Source organism: Anomaloglossus baeobatrachus, chromosome 5, assembly GCF_048569485.1.
Source record: "Anomaloglossus baeobatrachus isolate aAnoBae1 chromosome 5, aAnoBae1.hap1, whole genome shotgun sequence".
Taxonomy (NCBI): Eukaryota; Metazoa; Chordata; class Amphibia; order Anura; family Aromobatidae; genus Anomaloglossus; species Anomaloglossus baeobatrachus.
This window is the reverse complement of record NC_134357.1, coordinates 74442523-74467372: the sequence shown is the minus strand read 5'-3', so window position 1 is coordinate 74467372 and position 24850 is coordinate 74442523. Positions and strand designations below refer to the sequence as shown.

The 24850-nt window shown below is 47.5% G+C and overlaps 1 protein-coding gene across 2 annotated transcripts in view; it reads left to right on the top strand.

Moving 5' to 3' along the window:
* LZTS2 (leucine zipper tumor suppressor 2) overlaps positions 1–24628 on the top strand; it is a 215411-nt gene extending 190783 nt beyond the window's left edge. For both annotated transcript variants that reach the window (XM_075348591.1, XM_075348592.1), the window contains 3 exons: positions 331–924; positions 6256–6525; positions 20918–24628. In XM_075348591.1, the coding sequence (XP_075204706.1) occupies positions 331–924; positions 6256–6525; positions 20918–21622 (1569 nt within the window). In that variant the 3' untranslated portion in view covers positions 21623–24628. The remainder of the gene's footprint in view (positions 1–330; positions 925–6255; positions 6526–20917) is intronic.
* The last annotated feature ends 222 nt before the right edge of the window (positions 24629–24850 follow it).

Sequence of the window (24850 nt, the reverse complement as noted above, 5' to 3'; positions counted from 1 at the left end):
ACCATATGCAGTCCACCATGACACTGATACTTGTATTTCAGAATAGCTAAACCAGTAGGCAACTGTTCATTTCCTATGATTTTATTGTTGTTGTAGCATTTATTAGCTTCGGTATTACAACTGTACTGTTAAGCTTGCCATTGTCATTGTGAGGGGTGAATGTAAGTTCGCGGTACAATTTGTCCAGCATTGCTAACGCAAACCAATACTGGGCATTTTCAACTTTCATTGCATTGTTTGTAGACCTTTTTGGACTTTAATTGTCTATAGTGTGCTGTTATAATGTTTTACCGATGATTTATCAAGTATATTGTATCCTTTTTCTTGCAGAACATTGAGAAGACATTGATAAAACCAACAGCTTTCAAACCGGTTGTGCCGAAAAAACGGAACTCGTCTTTGCAATATCTCGTCCAAAGGAATGGAGGCCCTAACTTATCTGACAGCCAGGGCAGTTTACACCTTCTTTTCAATGGCAACTCAATGGGGACGAATGACAAGCACAACTCGCTTAGCTGCAGGAACAGTTCCATCTCTGGGACAATGTCAGATTCTGGCCGAAACTCTCTGTCTAGTCTTCCCACCTATAGCACGGGCTGCAGTCACCAGATGGAGCCGGTCAGCATGTCCATGGGTCACATTAACTTAGATAATCACAGTAATATAAATGGTTTTTCTGAGCGAGTGTCACGAACACGGACACGTCCTTCGAACTCTGACAGTGGACGCTCGTCTTCCAGTAAGAGCACTGGCTCGTTAAATGGAAGAGGCAACCAGTCGTCAGATAGCGGTTCGTGTGATAGGTCACCCATCATCAACGAAGAGATTCTTATCAGAGAGCTAGAGGAGAAGCTAAAAGACCGGGAGATGGAGCTACAACATCTGAAAGAGAATCTGGATGAAAACGAGGCGGCTATTTGCCAGGTTGGGAATTAGAACATTGAAGCCACTGATATATTGATTGGGCAGATCTAAATATTTAATGCCAAAAATTGGATCTGATCTGTTTCTTGGCCCAAGATATACAGAATCTGAAAGTTTAGTAAACTGAGGTATCCATAGAAAAGTGATCTTTCATTAGTGGAGTTTGGTCAATTTCCTAAACCCGTTGCACTCGTTCTAAACGTTCATCGCTGCTCAGATTTCTAGTGATGACTCTTTGCTTGGAAAGTTGTGCTACAGGCCTCCAGCTTTGTTTTCGAGCTGGTGTTTGGGAACTCTATAGTCCTAGCTCTTTCATGAACGGGGAAATTTGATCGCGTCCTCCCTCCCCGTCACTCCAAAACATTCAGAGCTGTGCCTGGGAAACAATAAATAGGTCGAAGGTCTTCCCAGGGCACTGCGGTATCATCAATCAGCTGATGGTCGGGGTTTAATCCCTGGCACCCTGACAGACCTAAGAATGAAAACCCCCTTTAAAAACCTGGAATGTTCACTTACGTTGGTGTTACTTCATGTATGTAGTATATATGTCAAATGATAGTTTTGTCTGGATTTGTTCCCAAGCTCCTCTTCGAATTACAGTTCTGGATGATTACGTTTCTGCCCAACCTCGGAGCTTGGTGTCCTGGAGAAAATTTCGTTCACCTCAATTATTTTTCATCTAAAATGCCCAATTCTTATAAAAGTGCCTTGAAAAAATGAAGGAGTGTGGCAAATGAGATTTAATATTGATGAATGTAAAGTAATGCAGCTAGGACGGAGTAATCCTCTAGCTGCGTATACATTAAATGGAAGTAAACTCAGGACTACAGAACAGGAGAAGGACTTGGGTATTCTCATTACAAATAAGCTGAGCAGCAGCACTCAATGTCAGGCAGCAGCTGCAAAAGCAAACAAGATTTTAGGGTCTATAAAAGGAGAGATTAGATCCTGGGATCCCAATGTATTGTTACCCCTCTATAAATCACTTGTAAGGCCACATCTGGAATATGGGATCCAGTTTTGGGCTCCACATTTTAAAAAGGACATTCAGAAGTTAGAGTCAGTTCAAAGGCAGGCAACTAGACTACTACAAGGAATGGAAGGCCTCCCATATGATGGGAGGTTGAAAAAGTTAGATATGTTTAGTTTAGAAAAAAGACGTCTCTGAGGAGATCTCATTTATACGTATAAATACATGTGTGGTCAATATAAAGGACTGGCACATGACTTATTTCTTCCGAAGACAATACTAAGGACCAGGGGGCATACACTGCGAGTGGAAGAAAAGCCATTCCGGCAGCTAAATAGGAAAGGGTTCTTTACAGTTAGAGCAGTCAGACTGTGGAATGCTGACCACAAGAGGTAGTAATGGCCGATACTAAAACAGCTGTTAAGAAAGGGCTGGATGATTTCCTCAGTACACAAAACATTGTTGGTTATAAGTGACTAAAGCGGGCTTTACACGTTAGCGATATCTGTGACGATATCGCAATCGTGCGTACCCACCCCCTCTTTTGTGTGACACTGGCATATCGCTGTCCGTCGTGCACAAAATCGCACTCCCCCGTCACACTACTTACCTGCCCTGCGACGTCGCTGTGACCAGCGATCCGCCTCCTTTCTAAGGGGGCGGTTCGTTCAGTGTCACAGCGCCGTCACAGCAGCGTCACTGAACCGCCGCCCAATAGAAAAGGAGGGGAGGAGATGAGCGGCCGTAACATCCCGCCACCTCCTTCCTTCCTCCTTTTCCGGTGGAGGCAGGTAAGGAGATGTTTGTCGTTCCAGCGGCGTCGCACACAGCGATGTGTGATGCCGCTGGAGCGACAAACAACATCGTACCGTCGCTGCAGCGATATTATGGAAATGAGTGACGTGACAACGAGCTACGATATCGCACGTATTTGCGCTCGTTGATTGTCGCTCATTGGTGTTACACACTGCGATGTCGCTACCGGCGCTGGATGTGCGTCATTACCGACGTGACCCCGACGAAATATCGGTAGCAATGTCGCAGCGTGTAAAGCCCGCTTAAGGGACAAAATGTAGAACTGGTGGAAGAAGGTTGAACTAGATGGACCTAGGTCTTTTTTAAACTATGTAACTTGTGTGTATACTTTTTTTCTGCATATCTTTCTATGGGATAGCATAGTGTTTTATGCTTTTCCATTCCACACTAAAAAGTATATTGCCTATACTGGCCTGAAAGAGGCCAATGAGACAACTTTTGGACTCCATCAGGTAAATTGATCCTTTATGGTTAGGTTTGGTATATGCACTGGGTTTTTTCCGAACATTGATCAGTACCTAAACACATTGGGGAGTGTAAAAAGTGGTTTCATGGAAGCCATATGTAAATGGTGTGTCCAAAATGCGCAGTTGTATGATTTTTTCCTAAACCTAGTGCTACTCATGTATATATGAGATGAGCCTGGTGTGCCTCATCTCGTGCTCATCTCATTCAGGAAGCTCGAAAGGCTATGTTCACACACTGCATCTTTTACTGTGTTTTTGGTGCATTTTTGAGGTCAGAAAGATGCACCTAAATGCCTGCATTTCCTTCTCCCAGCAAAGAATATGAGATTTCTATTTTGCTGTCCACATTGGGCATCTTTTGTTGTCTGCATCTTGTGTTTTTGAAGATGCAGTATGTCAATTCTATTTTGCATTAGATAGAACTTAATAGATTTGACTTTAAAAAACGCATTGGGCAAAATGCGGCAAAAACACGTCGAATATGCATATGTTTTTTATGCGTTTTCGCCTCAGGTGTGTTTTTTTGGGGGGCGAAAAAACGCTGCATCTTTGTGATTAAGATGCAGTGTGTGAACATAGCCTAAAGGCCACTTTACACGCTGCAACATCGCTCAAGCGATCTCGTTGGGGTCACGGAATTTGTGACGCACATCCGGTCGCTTTAGCGATGCCGTTGCGTGTGACACCTATGAGTGATTTTGCATCGTTGCAAAAACGTGCAAAATCGCTCATCGGTGACATGGGGGTCCATTCTCTAATATCGCTGCTGGAACAGTAACGAAGTTGTTCCTCGTTCCTGCGGCAGCACACATCGGTACGTGTGACAACGCAGGAACGAGGAACCTCACCTTACCTGCCTCCCGCCCGCAATGAGGAAGGAAGGAAGGAGGTGGGCAGGATGTTCGTCCCGCTCATCTCCGCCCCTCCGCATCTATTGGGCGGCGGTTCAGTGACGCAGCTGTGACGCAGCTGTGACGCTAAATGAACCGCCCCCTTAGAAAGGAGGCGTTTCGCCGGTCACAGCGACGTCGCAGGGAAGGTAAGTAGTGTGACGGGTCCGGGCGATGGCAGACATTTGCCCGTGTCGCACAACCGATGGGGGCGGGTACGCACGATGGCGATATCGGTACCGATATCGCAGTGTGTAAAGCAGCCTTAAGTTGCTCATTGGTCATAAAGCTACCTGGGCTAAAATGGGATCTGGGTTTTTTCAGACAGGCTATAGGTTGCTTGTTGAAAAGAGAAAAGTGAGGAGTCTTTATTGAAATCAAGTTAGCATGGACGATTTATGGAGCTTCCCAGGGTTCCCTAGTGAGAGGAGTATTGCAAATAATACAGCTAAATTGTCTCCAGGAGACCAGAAGCTCAATATCTGTGGACAGGGCCACCACACTGTGACATGTCACCTTTTTTAGGCGCACCCCCAGACGTAATTAGCAGAGTAACCAGGAACCATGTCTGCTCTCCGTGCAGGGACCAGACATATGGAGTATTTTAATAGCCTTCACAGGCCAACAGCTGCCTTAACATTTTAGGTTTTATTGGTAACTGTGACGCCTGTTGCTATACATATTCATGACTAAGGAATGGCTGACCCTAGTCTTACCCTGTCAAATCTCGATCCCCTCTCCCCTTTTCTCTATCTCTTTTATTTTCTTTCTAGCCCCCCTTTTCAATAATGACAAACACTGTAAGTTTCTTTTGGATAAATTGGCCACAACAGCCTTTATTATATAAAATTAACATTTATAGGGAACCTGTCACCAGGATTTTCCCATATAAGCTGCGGCCACCACCAATGAGCTCTATATATACAGCATTCCAGAATAGTGTATATAGGAGCCCATTATAACAATTTTTATTATACTCACCTATGGGGCAGTTGAGTCCAATGGTTGTCGCTGGTCTCGGTTTGGCGCCTCCTATCTTCTTGCGATTGCTGTCCTCCTTCCCTGCTCGGTGTGGATAACGCGTCCTATGTCATCCACACAGTGTCCTCCATTGCGCTCCTGCGCGCACGTGCTTCTCTCTACTGTGCTGCGGGCAGAGCAAAGTACTGTAATGCGCAGGTGCGGGCAAAGGTCAAAGACCGTCCATGCTCTGCAATACTTTGATCTGCCCTCAGCAGGGCAGGGAGAAGTGTGCAGGAGCGCAATGGAAGACATTGTGTGGATGATGTAGGGCAGGGTGTACACACCGAGCAGGGAAGGAGAACGACTATCGCAAGAAGATAGGGGGCACCACACCAAGTCCCAACGATGCCCATCAAACCCAACCACCCCACAGGTGAGTATAGTAAAAGATGTTTTTTATAGTATATAGATCGGCCTGGGCTCTTATATACAGTATCCCAGAATGCTATATATAAGAGCCCGCTGGTTGTGGCCGCAACTTATAGGCGACAAATCTGGTGACAGGTTCCCTTTTATCTAGAAGATATGGAAGCCCAACCCATAAAAATTGGCACCATCAGCTGCTCTTCTTTGCCCCCAACCGTATTGCAGCAATTCAGGGGCCCTCCTGCCGAATGGCTCGACCATATAAAATTGCCCCCCTGAGACCTCATGCCAGTTGGGACCTTCGAGTATTTTTTTTCACTTATAATATTAAGGGGGGTTAGGAGATTGACCCCACCAAGACAGGTCCCCCACTCTCCCCTTTTCTATACCATCAGTTGTCTTTCCAAAGAGTCTTTCCCGCCATGACAGGCATGCATGAAACCTTAAGCATGTAATGGACTGATCCTTTCGCGCCCCACTCTCCTTTATATACCCCTATTTCCTACCCAATCAAATAAGACCCCCACTAAGGCACTGTTTTGACACCATCTCTATAGTTTGTGAGGGATCCCATGTCTGAACCCAAAAAACGCCATTTTAGTTGAATGTCCCAACATCCCCTACTAACCACCCTGATAACCATGGCCAGGCAGGCAACCTCACTTTTAGCCTTCAGGGTTGCAGTCCAGGCCCTACATTGTCTATTTCTGACCTTCAACTATTAGTCCCCTCGTATAATTAACAAGTATAATTGTGAATTAATAGTTAAGACTTTTTTTGTATATTCTTTCCTTTACAGGTTTATGAAGAGAAGCAAAAACGATGTGAGTTGGAAATGGAGGATCTCCGTCAAAGCTGTGCCCTGAAAATGAAGCAGGCTTCTCAGAAGGCTCAGCGGATGCAGCAGGTTCTGCAGCTCCAAATATTCCAGCTACAGCAAGAGAAGAAGAAACTGCAGGAAGATTTCTCTCAACTTCTCCAGGAGAGGGAATTGCTGGAGAAACGATGCGCCTCATTCGAGAGAGAGCAAACCGAGCTCGGGCCACGACTGGAGGAGACAAAATGGGAGGTATGAGTCAGTCCATATATGAGGGCCACGCTATTCAATCAGGCTCAGCTGGGAGGAAGATTGTGCTACAAAATCCATATCCAGACTCTCCCATTACTAAGAGATGACAGTTGGTGCTTTTAAAATTCTATGGAGAGGAGGAGCTAGAAGCAAGTTCTGAAAAGAGTTACAGTTCTCCATAGAACTTCATGAGCACCAACTGTCATCTCCTATCTTTTGTAATGGGAAAGTCCATATCCACTGAAGACAGATTTTACAGTCATATGAAAAAGTTTGGGCACCCCTATTAATGTTAACCTTTTTTTCTTTATAACAATTGGGGTTTTTGCAACAGCTATTTCAGTTTCATATATCTAATAACTGATGGACTGAGTAATATTTCTGGATTGAAATGAGGTTTATTGTACTAACAGAAAATGTGCAATCCGCATTTAAACAAAATTTGACCAGTGCAAAAGTATGGACACCTCAACATAAAAGTGACATTTAATATTTTGTAGATCCTCCTTTTGCAAAAATAACAGCCTCTAGTCGCTTCCTGTAGCTTTTAATGAGTTCCTGGATCCTGGATGAAGGTATATTTGAACATTCCTGTTTACAAAACAATTCCAGTTCCGTTAAGTTTGATGGTCGCTGAGCATGAACAGCATGCTTCAAATCATCCCACAGATTTCCAATGATTTTCAGGTCTGGGGACTGGGATGGCCATTCCAGAACATTGTAATTGTTCCTCTGCATGAATGCCTGAGTAGATTTGGAGCGGTGGTTTGGATCATTGTCTTGCTGAAATATCCATCCCCTGCGTAACTTCAACTTTGTCACTGAATCTTGCACATTATTGTCAAGAATCTGCTGATACTGAGTTGAATCCATGCGACCCTCAACTTTAACAAGATTCCCGGTGCCGGCATTGGCCACACAGCCCCAAAGCATGATGGAACCTCCACCAAATTTTACTGTGGGTAGCAAGTGCTTTTCTTGGAATGCCGTGTTTTTTTGCCTCCATGCATAACGCCTTTTTGTATGACCAAACAACTCAATCTTTGTTTCATCAGTCCACAGGACCTTCTTCCAAAATGTAACTGACTTGTCCAAATATGCTTTTGCATACCTCAGGCGACTCTGTTTGTGGCGTGCTTGCAGAAACGGCTTCTTTCACATCACTCTCCCATACAGCTTCTCCTTGTGCAACGTGCGCTGTATTGTTGACCGATGCACACTGACACCATCTGCAGCAAGATGATGCTGCAGGTCTTTGGAGGTGGTCTGTGGATTGTCCTTGACTGTTCTCACCATTCTTCTCTGCCTTTCTGATATTTTTCTTGGCCTGCCACTTCTGGGCTTAACAAGAACTGTACCTGTGTTCTTCCATTTCCTTACTATGTTCCTCACAGTGGAAACTGACAGTTTAAATCTCTGAGACAACTTTTTGTATCCTTCCCCTGAACAACTATGTTGAATAATCTTTGTTTTCAGATCATTTGAGAGTTGTTTTGAGGAGCCCATGATGCCACCCTTCATAGGAGATTCAAATAGGAGAACAACTTGCAAGTGGCCACCTTAAATACCTTTTCTGATGATTGGATACACCTGCCTATGAAGTTCAAAGCTCATTGAGGTTACAAAACCAATTTAGTGCTTTAGTAAGTCAGTAAAAAGTAGTTAGGAGTGTTCAAATTAAGAAATTGATAAGGGTGCCCATACTTTTGCATAGGTCAAATTGTGTTTAAATGCGGATTGCACATTTTCTGTTTGTACAATAAACCTCATTTCAATCCAGAAATATTACTCAGTCCATCAGTTATTAGATATATGAAACTGAAATAGCTGTTTCAAAAACCCAAATTGTTATAAAGAAAAAAGGTTAACATTAATAGGGGTGCCCAAACTTTTTCATATGACTGTACTTGGGACTTGAACATTTTGAGAAGGTAATCTAAAAGGAGAAAGGAGCAGAGTTCACTGATAAGATATATTACATAGTGTGAGGTAAATCCGGAGATATGACGATAAATCATGACATTCAAGTCATGTCAGGAAGCCCTCTCCTGGTGTCACTACCCCCTTCCCTTCACACAACTGGTTTAGCAACAAATCCATGGCCATGTCCTGTGATATGGAAATTAGGTGGCTTTAGGACAATGGACACAGGATGACTCCCTGCCGTCACCCTGTAGTAGGAGCTGCTAGCTAGTTAGCAAGGCTATGGAAATAGCCAGACAGAACGACTCCAGTAAAAAATGGTTCATATCTCGCAAGCCATATTTCCGATAAATATGGCAACCATAAAAATGGTGTCTCCGCATGTGGACGATGCCGGCACCCCCTTTTTATGGGAACAGGACATTGGGAAATGCCCCAGGCGTGATATCAGCCAATGGGGAACTGGCAGACAGGTCATGAGTCCCCTCGTTCTGTAGCTAAATTCATAACTGTCACAATGAGAGCATTGGCGTCTGCCTACGACGCTCCCAGGCAAAGTTATAGCCAAAATCCCCTTTGCTGGATAATTCTGATCCATGCAGGGGGAGTGGCAGTGCTTCCCTGTGAGGTCACTAAGGTAGGAGGGGACCTGGATCTGCCCAGGTTGATAACCCTACTTCGGCCATTTTCCAGCGTTCTTCTGCTCGGGGGCCTGGTTGGGACAGACCTGTGAGAGAGTTCCTGGAAACCTGGTCTACAGCGCCCCCCTGTGGCCAGACACACAAGGTAACTGATGTAATTGTATACCTGTTTGTAACCCATGCTTTATCTGTAACTGTACTCTGACATATGTATATTCTGTAGATTCCCTATTGTATATATTGTAGTTCTAGTGTGCTTTAGGCTGATTAAAGTATATAATTAATCTTGAGCTGTTCTGTTATCTCGATCTCGAATCCCACGTCTGTGTGTTCGGCTAATAGTTACCGTGAAGCGGTTGGTGGCAGCGAGTTGTGCCAAGGATTATTGTGGGGAGGCCAGTGAGATTCGGGAAGATATTATATATTCCGCCCGCGGAGGTCGGGGGAATATATACCTTACTCTCACCGGGGACCCTTCAATAATCGGCATAAGTAGTATAGCGGCCTCCTTTCTTATTGTCGGGCAATTCCATAATTGGCCTGACTATAAGAGGGGCGCTAGAGAGCGCGTCACGTGCTCTGTCTGTCGGTCGGGAGGTATGAAGTAGGGGTGACCCCCACTTGTTACCCCCCGATTGTGACGTACTGGTAGCCAGCGCGAGGGATTTCTGAGTGACCCCCCCCGGTGGTTTGTGACATATTGGTGGCAAGCGGTGGGATCGAGATAATAGTGTGTGTGAGTGTGAGACCCATACTCCCAGACACTAAAGACTGCCTGCAGCAGCTGTGGCTGCTGGGGTCTTCAGACTAGCTCAACACTAGAGTGTCAGAGTGCAGATACTGTAAGGTGTGTGGAGGCATCAGGTGTCAGTTCTGTGTCAGTGACCAAAGGTCTGCAAGAATGGCTGATGGCACCAGGAGCAGAGCTATGCAACTGGCCAATGCTAAAGCAGGAGCCGAAGAGAGGGAGGACGGTGCTGTGGACAGTAATGAGGAGGTTGCCCACGAGTCCTCCAGGAGCTCGACGCCAGAAAACAGCTCTGCAGAGGACATTGCACAACCGGGCACTGCTGGACAAGATGAGGAGCAGCTCGCCCAAGGGTCCTCAACGAGCCAGATGCCAGCCCTCCGCTCTGCCATGGACAGTGAATCACCAGGCTCCGCAGCGGGCCGCAGATCACCACGTGCCATTCCACCGAGCCTGGGAGGCTCGGATAGCCTTCTTCAAATGGCTATGGCCCTACGCCAGGCTGGAGACCGGGAGGGCTACAAGGAACTCATGGCCGAGCGTGAGCGGCAAGCAGCGCGTGAAGAGCGCCAGGCAGAGCGTAACTACCAGCTGCAGCTAGCTCAGCTCCGGCCCTCATCAGCCACCCGTGACCTTCCAGACACCAAACTTCCAAAGGTCCGTGTTGAGGACTTCCCAGTGCTGGAGAAGGATGGAGACTTGGACTCTTTCTTGACTGCTTTTGAACGGACTTGCTTGCAGCACCATCTGGACAAGGACCAGTGGGCCAAATACCTGACCCCCCGTTTAAGGGGTAAGGCCCTGGATATCCTTGGGGACTTGCCTGCTGAGGCAGATCAGGGCTACGACACCATCAAGCGGGCCCTGATCCAACAGTACAACCTCACCCCAGAGTCCTACCGCAAGAAGTTCCGGAGCCTACAGAAGGGACCAAAGGACTCCTGGGCTGACCACCGGCGGGCACTTGCCCGAGCTGCCGACCACTGGACCCAAGGCCTGCAGCTTTCCACCGGACCAGAGATCCTGGACTTGTTCATCACGGAGCAACTCTTGTGGAACTGCCCTGAGGATCTCCGCCAGTTCATCCGAGACCAGAAGCCAAAGGGGTCCACGGCTACAGCTGCCCTTGCCGATGACTACACCAACAACCGGGCCCCTGAGGCCAGGAGAGCGGCCACCAGCAGCACCTGGAGAGGGGGTAAGATGAATTCGGCGACTGCCCCACCTGCCCCTAGACTGCAGGGGGTGTCCCCCTCAACTCCCCTCTCCAGGCCCGTGGCGGAACCAAGACGGTGCCACCAGTGCAACCTACCTGGACACTTCAAGGCCATGTGCCCTCAGCGTCCCAAGGCCCCGGCTCCGTCCCCGTCCCAAGGGCCGCCCAAGGTGTATTGTGTGGGTGGGGGTGGTGGTAGGTCCCTGGACAGCTTCCAACCTGTCACCGTCGGCCGGTCTGTGACCATAGGACTGCGAGACAGCGCCTCGGAGGTGACTCTGGTGCGGCCTGAGATGGTGTCCCCCCAAGACTTGATCCCTGGAAAAACCCTCGCTGTCTCCGGGATTGGAGGCGCTGACCCGGCGCTGCCTGTTGCTGACATTTATGTGGACTGGGGCGCAGGGCGAGGGGTGAGGGAGGTGGGGGTAACTGATCGGATCCCTGCAAACGTGCTACTTGGGACAGATTTGGGGCAGATAACCTCCCTGTTTGGGCCCCAACCAAGGGCTGAACCGTCAGCCCGTACTGACATGACTCCTAACAATGTTAATGTGTTATCTATGAATGATGTAAGGGAGGAGGGAGTGAACTCTGATATTTCTGCTTGCACAGACACCATAGACACACACACAGCTGCAGCTGTGACAGGGGAGGGGGTCAGAGAAAGGTGTGACAATGCCTCTACAAGTAACCAGCCTGTGAGCTGGGATCTGCTGCCCTCTGCAGGGATAAGCAGAGAGCAGGGTGCTGCAGGGGGAGGACCAGTGTGTGGGGTGGGGGCTACCACAGCAAATGTGGGGTCCCCAGAGATTTCACAGCGGGGTTCTGTTGCTGCAGGAGGGGAACAGGCAGGTGAGATTGGGGCCGGTCCAGGAGCGGAAGTGCTCCCAGGTAAGATCTCGGTGCATGGTTCCCCCACAACCGGGGTGTCAGGAAGCCAGGTAGGTCTGCCTGAACCGGCGACTTGGTCAGGAACGGAGGAGGAGCCGGCACGACCCACGGTCGCAGCGGCTGTGGCCGCTGTCACCCGCAGTGGGAGTGCTGGGAGCCAAGGGGCCTCCCGGAGGTCCGATAGCTCTTCCCCTTCTGACCAAGTGGCAGCCGAGTCAGGTGGAGGCCAGGACACAGGTCCCGGGGTACTGACTGAAGATGTGACAGTCTCGTCGATTCTGGCCACATCTAGTCAGGGGTTTCAGGCAGCGTTAGAAGCTGACGACAGCCTGAAAGCTCTTAAGGAGCAGGCGGCACAGCCTCCCTCGGACTCGGACCCGGAGCGAGTGGTCTGGGACCAAGGACGGCTGTACCGGGCCACGGTCCAGCAGGGTTCACCGGAGGCGTGGCCCAGGGACCGACAGTTGGTGGTACCCTATCCGTTCCGGACGGAGTTGTTGCGGATCGCACATGAGATTCCGATGGCCGGACACCTAGGGATCGCTAAGACCAAGGCCAGGTTAAACCAGCATTTCTACTGGCCAAAAATGGGGGCCGATGTGGCTGCCTACTGCCGTTCGTGTGAAACCTGTCAGAGAGTGGGGAAGGCGGGGCCACGCCCCAAAGCCCCACTGGTATCTCTGCCAATCATCGATGAGCCTTTCAGGAGGGTGGCTGTGGATCTGGTCGGCCCGCTGGCCATCCCCAGCAGCTCCGGGAAACGCTTCATACTGACGGTAGTGGACTATGCCACCCGGTACCCAGAAGCAGTGGCCTTGTCGTCCATTCGGGCTGACAAGGTGGCCACCGCATTGCTGGAGATTTTCTCCCGAGTGGGTTTTCCCCAGGAAATGCTCACTGACCGGGGGACCCAATTCATGTCCCAGCTGATGGAGGCCCTCTGTAAGCAAGTCCAGGTGCGACATCTGGTGGCCAGCCCGTACCATCCACAGACTAATGGCCTGTGCGAGCGGTTCAATGGCACCTTAAAGCAGATGCTTAAGATGTTGGTCGACTCCCATGGGCGTGACTGGGAGCGGTATCTCCCCCACCTGTTATTTGCTTACCGGGAGGTTCCACAGGCCTCAACAGGATTCTCACCGTTTGAGCTCCTGTACGGGCGACGTGTGCGGGGCCCCCTGGCTCTGGTGAAAGAGGCTTGGGAAGGGGATTTGGCCACCCCTGGAGTGTCGGTTATCGAGTATGTCATGCGCTTCCGGGACAAAATGCAGGCCTTGACGCAACTGGTACACGACAATATGGCTCAAGCCCAGGCTGATCAGAAGCGTTGGTACGACCAGAACGCTTGTGAGAGGACCTACCAAGTGGGTCAAGAGGTGTGGGTACTGGTCCCCGTACCACAGGACAAGCTTCAGGCAGCCTGGGAAGGCCCATACCTCGTGTACCAGCAGCTCAACCCTGTGACGTACCTGGTCACCCTGGACCCTGCCCGTGGAAGGCGGAAGCCCTTCCATGTGAACATGATGAAGGCACATCATGAGCGGGAGGCATGTGCGCTCCCCGTGTGCAACCTGCCCGAGGAGGGAGAAGCGGAAACCCTCTTGGATATGCTAGCCCAGGTTAGGGCAGGCGGATCCATTGAGGATGTGGAGGTTGGCCACCAGCTCTTGGAGGACCAACGGTCCCAGCTGTGGGCCACCCTACACCCCTTCCGGGGGTTGTTTACCAACCAGCCCGGAAGGACTGACTTGGCTGTCCATCACGTGGACACTGGGGATCATCCCCCGATCCGGCGTTCAGCATATCGGGTCTCCCTGGAGGTGCAGCAACACATGCGCCAGGAGATTGACGAGATGCTGGAGCTGGGGGTGATCCAGGCATCCAACAGCGCTTGGGCCTCGCCTGTAGTCCTCGTCCCTAAGAAGGACCGAACCACTCGGTTCTGCGTGGACTACAGGGGGCTCAATGCTGTCACGGTCGCCGATGCGTACCCAATGCCACGCATCGATGACCTGCTCGATCAGTTGGCCGGGGCTCAGTACCTGACCATCATGGACCTGAGCCGGGGATATTGGCAGATCCCCCTGACTCGCAAGGCCAGGGAACGCTCTGCCTTTATTACCCCATTTGGACTGTACGAGTCCACGGTGATGCCATTCGGGATGAGGAATGCCCCTGCCACTTTCCAGCGGATGGTCAACACCCTGCTCAAGGGACTTGAAGGGTACGCGGCCGCGTACCTGGATGACATTGCCGTCTTCAGTCCCACCTGGGAAGATCACCTAGAGCATCTAGCACAGGTGCTCAGGCGGATCCACCGGGCAGGTTTGACCATCAAGCCGGGAAAGTGTCAGCTGGCCATGAGCGAGGTCCAGTACCTCGGTCACCGGGTAGGTGGGAGAACCCTGAAGCCCGAGCCTGAGAAGGTGGAAGCCATCGCATCCTGGCCCACCCCCAGGACCAAGAAGCAGGTGATGTCCTTCTTGGGGACCGCTGGGTACTATAGGAGGTTTGTTCCATGCTATAGTAGCCTGGCAAAGCCCTTGACGGACCTCACCAAGAAGAAGCTGCCCTCTGCAGTCGATTGGACAATGGACTGCGAGACAGCCTTCCGGGCCCTAAAGGACGCCCTGTCCAGCCCGCCTGTGCTACAGGCAGCCGACTTCACGCGGCCGTTTGTAGTACAGACCGACGCCAGTGACTTCGGCCTCGGTGCGGTGCTCAGCCAGGTGGACTCTGCGAGCCAAGAGCACCCAGTCTTGTACCTGAGCAGGAAGCTGTTACCAAGGGAAGTTGCCTATTCCACGATGGAGAAGGAGTGCCTGGCCATAGTGTGGGCCCTGCAGCGTCTGCAACCCTATCTATACGGGCGCCACTTCATCGTGGAGACGGACCACAATCCCCTCAGCTGGTTGCACACCGTCTCTGGGACGAATGGGCGATTGTTGCGATGGAGCCTTGCGCTCCAGCAATACAACTTCACCATTCGCCACAAAAGGGGCCGTGACCACGGTAACGCAGACGGGCTGTCCCGACAAGGAGAGGTCGCGGACGGGCGCACGGGGGAACACCGGAGTGTGCTGCCCCCTAGCGCCCTCAAAAGGGGGGAGGTGTGAGGTAAATCCGGAGATATGACGATAAATCATGACATTCAAGTCATGTCAGGAAGCCCTCTCCTGGTGTCACTACCCCCTTCCCTTCACACAACTGGTTTAGCAACAAATCCATGGCCATGTCCTGTGATATGGAAATTAGGTGGCTTTAGGACAATGGACACAGGATGACTCCCTGCCGTCACCCTGTAGTAGGAGCTGCTAGCTAGTTAGCAAGGCTATGGAAATAGCCAGACAGAACGACTCCAGTAAAAAATGGTTCATATCTCGCAAGCCATATTTCCGATAAATATGGCAACCATAAAAATGGTGTCTCCGCATGTGGACGATGCCGGCACCCCCTTTTTATGGGAACAGGACATTGGGAAATGCCCCAGGCGTGATATCAGCCAATGGGGAACTGGCAGACAGGTCATGAGTCCCCTCGTTCTGTAGCTAAATTCATAACTGTCACAATGAGAGCATTGGCGTCTGCCTACGACGCTCCCAGGCAAAGTTATAGCCAAAATCCCCTTTGCTGGATAATTCTGATCCATGCAGGGGGAGTGGCAGTGCTTCCCTGTGAGGTCACTAAGGTAGGAGGGGACCTAGATCTGCCCAGGTTGATAACCCTACTTCGGCCATTTTCCAGCGTTCTTCTGCTCGGGGGCCTGGTTGGGACAGACCTGTGAGAGAGTTCCTGGAAACCTGGTCTACAGCGCCCCCCTGTGGCCAGACACACAAGGTAACTGATGTAATTGTATACCTGTTTGTAACCCATGCTTTATCTGTAACTGTACTCTGACATATGTATATTCTGTAGATTCCCTATTGTATATATTGTAGTTCTAGTGTGCTTTAGGCTGATTAAAGTATATAATTAATCTTGAGCTGTTCTGTTATCTCGATCTCGAATCCCACGTCTGTGTGTTCGGCTAATAGTTACCGTGAAGCGGTTGGTGGCAGCGAGTTGTGCCAAGGATTATTGTGGGGAGGCCAGTGAGATTCGGGAAGATATTATATATTCCGCCCGCGGAGGTCGGGGGAATATATACCTTACTCTCACCGGGGACCCTTCAATAATCGGCATAAGTAGTATAGCGGCCTCCTTTCTTATTGTCGGGCAATTCCATAATTGGCCTGACTATAAGAGGGGCGCTAGAGAGCGCGTCACGTGCTCTGTCTGTCGGTCGGGAGGTATGAAGTAGGGGTGACCCCCACTTGTTACCCCCCGATTGTGACGTACTGGTAGCCAGCGCGAGGGATTTCTGAGTGACCCCCCCGGTGGTTTGTGACACATAGTTTCTTATTTTCATGCATACTATCGATTAATGAGAAAATAAAATAAATGACTATTACTCTATTATGTGTTACCAATCTATTTTAGGGTAATAAGGCTCATTTTAGGTTGTTGGCTATTTTGTTTTTATTTTCCAAATTTTTTTATTTTTATATTCTGTGTCTCAAAAGTCATGGAAAAACATTGGTTGCATTGTTTTCCTTTTTCACTTGCAGTATATTTTTCTATTGTAACACTAAATATACGAGAAAAGAGTAGTAAGAACCTGAGTTGCACAATTTAAAGGGGATGTCCACTACTAGAGACACTGTTTCTCATTCCACATATTTTTCACCAATAAAATAAAAAAGCCTATGCTCACCTTCAGTGGTGGCGCTCTTTCAGCGGAGCCGCGGCTCACGTTCCTGGTGAGGTTGTGATGTCACGCGGCCAGGACCAATCACTGCCTGCTTTTCTTTTCTTGCCTTCAGACTCGGGAGTAATCATCAGGAAGTGATGACCACTCCGGCAGCGCTCACTTCATGTTGATTAACTCATTGTGAAAAGGTGGGGAGACAGAAGCCAGCGGTGACTGGTCGTGGGGCTCACGTGACGTTACGACCTCACATGAGCCCCAGAACACAAGCTCAGACACGACTGGAACGACACCACCACTGGAGGTGAGCATAGGCTTTTTTATTTTATTAGGAGGATATATTTTGAATAAGAAGGAGTTGTCCCAGTAGTGGATAGCCCCTTTTAATTGTGAGCAGCAGAAAGGACATTTATATCATATCTGGTTGTTGCTTAAACAGCTTTTCAGTTGGGGTAAGACTAGTAGGACGTCTACTGTCAGCGGCATGGAGGCTAGTTTCCTGTAACACTGAAGTTCAGCAAAAGAAAAAAAAAAAAAGAGTTGGAGCACTTCTTGTGAAGATCTATGGAAAGAACAGAAACAGTAAATTATTGTCACTGTCTTTAGACTCCTGTAGATCTCTTGTTGAAGTGATTTTGTGGTCCTCACACAAAGTGGAAACAGGAGACACTGGACCAATTAGTGGAAATATTGAGAGATTTATAGCATAAATTTAGTAACTAGAATACCCCATTAGATAATTTGAGAAATAAGTTGTTTAGGGTATACTAGAAACAGAATTACTTTATAATCTGTTAGTAGGATTAACCCATCTCAGCTGTCTGTATGGGCATGTAGGTCATGGGAAGCTGAATAAAATGATACCTTGATAACTGTTATCTGAATGTCTTCTACCAGAGAAACTCGAGTTTTCTCTCCCCACCTTCCCCCCGGATAGCACCATCAGAGAGAGGTCCGGCCATCCAGGACAGAAAACCCCACTAAAATATAAAGGCAGCACCTCTCACCCATATCAGTTTTCGGATTCCTGTCCTAAATGGAAAACCTCACAGCTGGCGGCTTACGATGTCCCAGGGCTGAACCTGTGCTTGGAAGTGTGGCTTACCTGCCAAGGCGTCAGTGCTTGGTTCTGGAAACACCTTCCATGGGCGGCTGTGCCTCTGCTGTGGTGCGCGCAGACATGTTGGATCGTGATAAGATCATAAGATCTTTGGGCCGAACATAGGTCTCGCTGAGAAACTGCCCCCCAGAACATTAACAGCATGAGACATATAATGACTGACAGTCTTCTCTCCTTATCTACATGGATTATACTGGTAACCCCTCAATTCATTTAAATTAATCTTTGGAGTCAGATTTTTAGGGAGATCTGTGTCCGGCCCAGAGATCTGAACAGCTCATTTACATATTAGGAAAAATGTGGATTATTCTGGAGTAAGATGACATTGAATCACAGTTAACAAGGCATCATTTTATTCAGTTTCATATGACCTGCATGTCCATATAGACGGCTTAGGAGGGTTCATGCTACTGACAGATTGCCTTTAAAGGGGTATTCCCAGAACTGAACATTCTCACCAATCTATAGATGGATCAGTAAGTTAGCCCCTGTCCTATGCATAGGGCATAACGTTTAGTCCTGGAACTCCTTGTTAAACCCTTCACGATAAATGACGTATATTTATGCACTGCCCTATACAGCACAAGCAATTGGGTGATCTTTGCTTCAAGTTCCCTAGGGGGACTAGGCAAAAAGTTAAAAAAAAAAATATGAAAAAAAAAAAAACAAATTAAAATTACCCCCCTTTTGCCCCATTGAAAATAAAACAATTAAAAAGAATATACACATATTTGGCATTAAAGGACTAGAAACCAGGGATCCAGGGCAAGTCTCATGGCATGTATAAGGCAACAACTTCAGAAAATATGAAAACACCAAGCAATGAAGTCTTTGAATTTTGCCAATAAATAATGAAAATAACATCCAAAGAAGCCAATAATAAATGCCATATAAATATTTATTGTAAAATTGCTTCAGGATAATAGATATCAAAAAGAATCATACCGTGTTTTTCCAAAAATAAGACCTCCCCCAAAAATAAGCCCTAGCAGGGATTTTCAGCATTTTCGGAGAAAGGCTTAAATATAAGCCCTCCCCCGAAAATAAGCCCTAGTCCCGGATCAATAATGAAGTGTCCGTGCAGCTAAAAAAGATACAGATACTGCAGGACACTTCATTATACACAGCGGCACCCGGCAATTACACTCACCCGACACTGAGCAGCAGGACCTGCAGTGATCACACACCCGCACACACCCGCACACATCAGCTCTCACACACACACACACACACAATCAGATCTCACACACACACCAGGTCTCACACACAAACATTGGATCGCACACACAGTCAGATCGCACACATAATCAGATCGCACACACAAACATCGGCTCACACACAAACAACAAATCACACACACACACACACAGACATCGGATCGCACACACATCGGATCGCATACACACTCACCTCATCCAGTGACACCGATTTCTTCTCGCCGGGAGAATCCTGAGAGGCAGTGCGGTGCAGCGCGAGGAACAGGACCTGCGGCCGGACACGTGACTTGCTCTCATTCTCTGCTGCCGTAAGTGCTGGATGTGATGTGATGTGTGTGTGATCTGCTGTGTGTGTCTGCAATCGGCTGTGTGTGTGTGTGTGTCTGCGATCGGCTGTGGTTTTCTGTGATCGGCTGTGTGTGTCTGCGTTCGGATGTGTGTATCTGTGATCGGCTGTGTGTGCCTGCGATCTGCTGTATCTGTGATCAGCTATGTGTGTCTGCGATCTGCTGTGTGTATCTGTGATCGGCTGTGTTTTTCTGTGATCACCTGTGTGTGTCTGCGTTCGGATGTGTGTATCTGTGATCGGCTGTGTGTGTCTGCGATCTGCTGTGTATATCTGTGATCGGCTGTGTTTTTCTGTGATCGGCTGTGTGTGCCTGCGATCTGCTGTGTGTATCTGTGATCGGCTGTGTGTGTCTGCGATCAGATGTGTGTATCTGTGATGGCTGTGGGTGCCTGCGATCTGCTGTGCGTGCCTGCGATCTGCTGTGCGTGCCTGCGATCTGCTGTGCGTGCCTGCGACCGGCTGTGTGTGATCTGCTGTGTATATCTGCGATCTGCTGTGTATCTGTGATCGGCTGTGTGTATCTATGATCGGCTGTGTGTATCTGTGATCAGCTGTGTGTATCTGTGATCTGCTGTGTGTGTGTGTGTGTGTGTGAGTGAGAGATCTGCTGTGTGTGTGATCTGCTGTGTGTGTCTGGGATCTTCTGTGTGTGTCAGCTAGCAGCGTGCAGCACCGACCGGAGATCACAGGAGGACCTGGGAACCACGCAGACGTCCTGGTCTGGTGAGTATGAGTCTCCTGGGAAGTGGGGGGTCTGCTTTTTTGGGGGGTAAACTTACCCCCAACCGTGTTTCTCCAAGAATAAGACCTCCTCCAAAAATAAGCCCTAGCGCTTTTTTGGGGGGCAAAAAAAATATAAGACAGTGTCTTATTTTTGGAAAAACACGGTATAAATGGGTAAAGTGCAGAGGGGGAATGGAAAGACCAAACATGCCCCTGGAAGGTTATTATAAATAGATAGGGTGAGTCAAACTGTTCAAAGCTAGAGAGGTAGAAAAGTGCAAGGTAAATGCACTAAAACAATCAATCATGCGGTAGAAACCACTCACCCATGCCAGTGCAAAGTAAGACCAGGGTTGCACGTGGGGACCAGCGAATCATACTCCCAAGTCAGTTTTACCATATAGTGAACATAGTTAATTAAAACACCACAAAACAATTATGGAAATGTGCTTTTTTTTTTTGCAGTTTGACGTCACTTGGAATTTTTTTCCCGTTTTCCAGTACACTAAAGTGAATAATGCCATTCAAAAGTACAATCATACTTCAAAAATCAAACCCTCAAATTGCTATATTGAGGGAAAAATGAAAAAAGAAAAGTTGTGGCTCTTGGAAAAGGGGAGGAGGAAAACTAAAAGGAAGACGGAAAAAGACCATGGCGTGAATGGGTTAAAATTGTATAAAGAACAGCTACAGAAAGATTTGCAAAAAATGCAAAAATTAAAAAAACTTAGCCTAAAATGTATATTGTTAAATACTAAATCCTAGATATAATGGCGGCACATGATATATGGCTTACATGTCCTGTTTTCTGTTCCAGGTTTGTCAGAAATCGGGTGAAATTTCTCTACTTAAACAGCAGCTGAAAGATGCTCAGGCTGAGCTGTCTCAGAAATCCAATGAAGTAATACTGCTCCGTTCCCAGCTGAGAGACGCTCGATCTGATCTTCAGATTAGCGAGGAACAAGTTCAGGAACTCCAAGACACGGCTCATACAAAGACGCTGGAGCTAGAGGTGTGCGAGAACGAGCTGCAGCGCAAGAAAAACGAGGCCGAGCTCCTGCGGGAGAAGGCCAGTAAGCTGGACCAGGAGGTGGCCAGTCTCCGAGAAGCCGCTGTCGCCAGCCTTCGGCATGGACTTTGCCACTGCTACGAGAAGGAAGATCCATTCTTGCTTTACGAAAGCGACGAAGCCAAAGCTCAACGTCAAAATTCTGACAACATGCAGAGCCTAAAGCAGTACATGGAAAGATTAAGGGAATCTTTGATGACCGAACGGAGAAGAAACCAGGAACAGTTTGAACATTTTGAAGAAGAACGACGCATATGGCATGAAGAGAAAGAGAAGGTGATCCGATATCAAAAGCAGTTACAACACAACTACATCCAGATGTACCAACAGAACCGGGAGCTGGAGAGAGACATTAAGCAGCTCTCTCTGGAGCTGGAGGCCAGGGAACTTGATGAATTTGACTTGCATGCTGCCGAAATTCAGTTTGAAGAAATCACAGCTACGGAAATCTAAAGCCAAGAAAGTACCACTTATGCCTTTTTTATTTTTATTTGAAGGAGGGAGGGGGGGGACATTCCAGCAGTTGGGTGTTGCCAAAAAGCAACTTGCCTACATATGCTGTTGCATTTATTGTATAAAACATATCTTGCTTTTCTATTGACCAAGGAACTCGAACATCTACTGGACAGGACATTACGCGTGAAGAGATGTCTAAAAATTTCCAAGATGAGTTTATAATTTCCATCTGGCATGAATGGAGGGAGCCGTATCCGCACTCACGAGCAATGCTAACCTTTGGCTGATGGACCAAAGCAATGTCATTTGGCAGGAACGTTTATACTATACATTTTGGGTCTTGTTTTTACGTTCCCTTCTCAGGACAGCCATGTTTGTCGTGGTCACAAGGATAAGGATTTTGGGAAGTGACGAGCGGAGCTGCTTCCATCGGATGCCTAGAAGTGTATTTTAGAGCACTAGAACCCTATTTTCTTGCATTCTTTCTCATTTGTCGCTGTTAATATTACTGTAGCCATATTTTGTGAATGTTTTCACTCACATGTAACAGCTGCAATTCGCTTTAGGTTTGGATTCTTCATGAACACTGTGGCAAAGTTTTAGGTCACCTCCTTGTAAATAATGTAAGTAAGAGGTTTTTTGTTTCCCAAATGCAAAATGACTGGTTTTGCAAACTACGACTAGCACCTTCGTCTCTATCTCTTCTTTCAATCTCAGGTAGGCGTATCGCTAGAGCACAATCATTACACAGACGTCAAATAATACCATTTGCAATAGAAAGACTGTTCCTTCTCCAAACTCTCAGAGGGCCATGTAGCTCACTGCAATGCAACCAAGCCATATGTGACCCCCCTCTGCCTGCTGAGAAAGTTAAAGGACCTTTATGCTACTTTTTGTGACTCTTCCCAGAGTTTATCTATTGTTATTACAATGGCATTCTTTACTACAATTCAGTAACGGAATCCGTAAATCTTTAAAGGGTAACCATTGTTTTAATTTTTATTTCATAAATCAATAGGACACATGAAAATAAGCAACTTTGTAATATATCGTATCAGAGAAATCTGCTTCTTTCTCCACCAGGGACTGATCATTCAGTTTCCAAATAATCAATTCTCTGATAAAATCTGTGTTCGGTGAAGACTTTCCCATTACTAAGATAGGAGATATCAGTTCCTGGCGGATGGAAGGGGGTGGGGCTAGACCTCTAGCTCCTCCCTCTACCGCCTCCCCCTCCCGCCTACATAAAATCTCAGCGTTAGCTACTAACATGTCTTATTTCAGTAATGTAACAATGTTCCTTAACTTACAAAACCCTCCACCAGGCTTCAACCTACCAAGGAAAACTTGGGTTACTCGATAAGAACAAACTTTGGCGTCTGTGCAGATCTTATGTATAAGTGGGGAAAATTTGTCTCTCCGACCTGTGACTGTGGAGCAGATCATCAAACTATCCAGCACATTGTTGAGGAGCCCCCTGAGATCCTACCATGGTGACAAGAATGATGACGCTATTACATATATAGAAAATCTTAATATTCGACTTTGATTTTTATCCTTTTTGATATTTTGCAATCATTGTCTATTGTCTGGTGTTTATTTTTATATGATGGTAAGGTATACATTCATACGATTAAATTAATTGTAACAATCTGTCTTCACGAAGTACAGATTTTACCAAAGTAATGAGGATTCTGAAAACTATTCATCAGTCCTGGCGGAGAAAGAAGCAAATATCTCTGATAAGATATATTAAAAAGTAGCTTCTATTTATGTGTACTTTTGATTTATGAAATAAAAATGGAAACAATGGTTCTGCATTAACCATACTCACTGTCAGAACAATTTATACACTGAATACAGAAGCAAATGAACCTACAATCTCTGCTATTCAGATACCAGTAGAGACATCTGGGGTGATTAGAGGGGAACAGTAAATCCACTTACTCCTGTTGCAGAAGGAGAAAAATTTCTATGTGTTAAAAAGGAAATATCCTATATTATTGGTAAGGAGGGAGGTGATAACATGAAGAAAGGTTCTGTAAATATCTACCATTCACTATTAGCTCACTGAAGCCTTTACAGAGGAATATATAACAGTGGCTGTGACTGGGAAGAGGAGGTGATAACATGAAGAAAGGTTCCTGTAAACAGCCACCATTCACTATTAGCTCACTGAAGCCTTTAGGGTATGTGCCCACGATCAGGACTCACTGCGTCCTGGACGCAGCGGGTCCTGACCGGCGGGGCCACCCGTCTCCTCCGCAGGTACCCATTCTCAGGGTTTGGTGCGCTGCGGTCTCCTCGCTGTGTTCTCCCTATGGAGGACACATCCAAATTCGCAGGAAGCAATTGAGATGCTGCGGTCTGAAAAAACGCACCGCAGGTCAGTGTTTGCTGCGGAAAAAAGAAGCACAGTGGGCACAGGATTTCTAGAAATCCATCCATTGTGCTTGTGCTGTACAACACAGTCTGTTGGACGCAGCTGAAGTAGGCTGCTTCTAAAACGCTGCAAACACTGATCGTGGGCACGTACCCTTATAGAGGAAAAGATAACAGTGGCTGTGAATGGGAAGAAGAGGTGATAACATGAAAAAAAGCTCCTGCATTTTTCTTGGGTTACTAGAGCCAGTACAGTCACCTCAAGATGTCGTCTTTTTTCCTCCTCCCTTACAGACACACAGAACCGGGAAGATTAACTTTTCATTCTCCTTCCTGATTTTAATCAAGTTCTGCACCCCAAGTATTGCACCTAGTAATGGGACTGGTATCATTTTAAAGCTTAGCTGTTAAGTCTTAAAGGGGCTGTCCACTACTATACAACATAAACCTAATGGGCCCAGGGTAGTGTAACAAAAGTAAAACTCACTTGACATCAACATTGGTAGGGGAGTCGCACAAGTATATATGTATATATATGTTTTTACTAATCCAAGTCTATTTAAGAGGACCAATCACCAGGATTTTCATATATAAACTAAAGCCAGTGCTATACTGGTGCTATCATGCTGATTCTATACATACCTTTAGTTGTGAGATCGGATGTATATTTTCTGAAATACAGGCAAGTAAAGTTTGTGAAATGCAGTTATTTGATTGATAGCAGCTACAGAATATCTAATAGGTGGATCGGGTTTTGTTAGTTATTTCCGCCCCTGTCTGCTGCCTGTCCTTCCTCCCCCTGTCTCTGTTATTGCAGGGGTAGGAAGGACAGGAGGGAGGAAG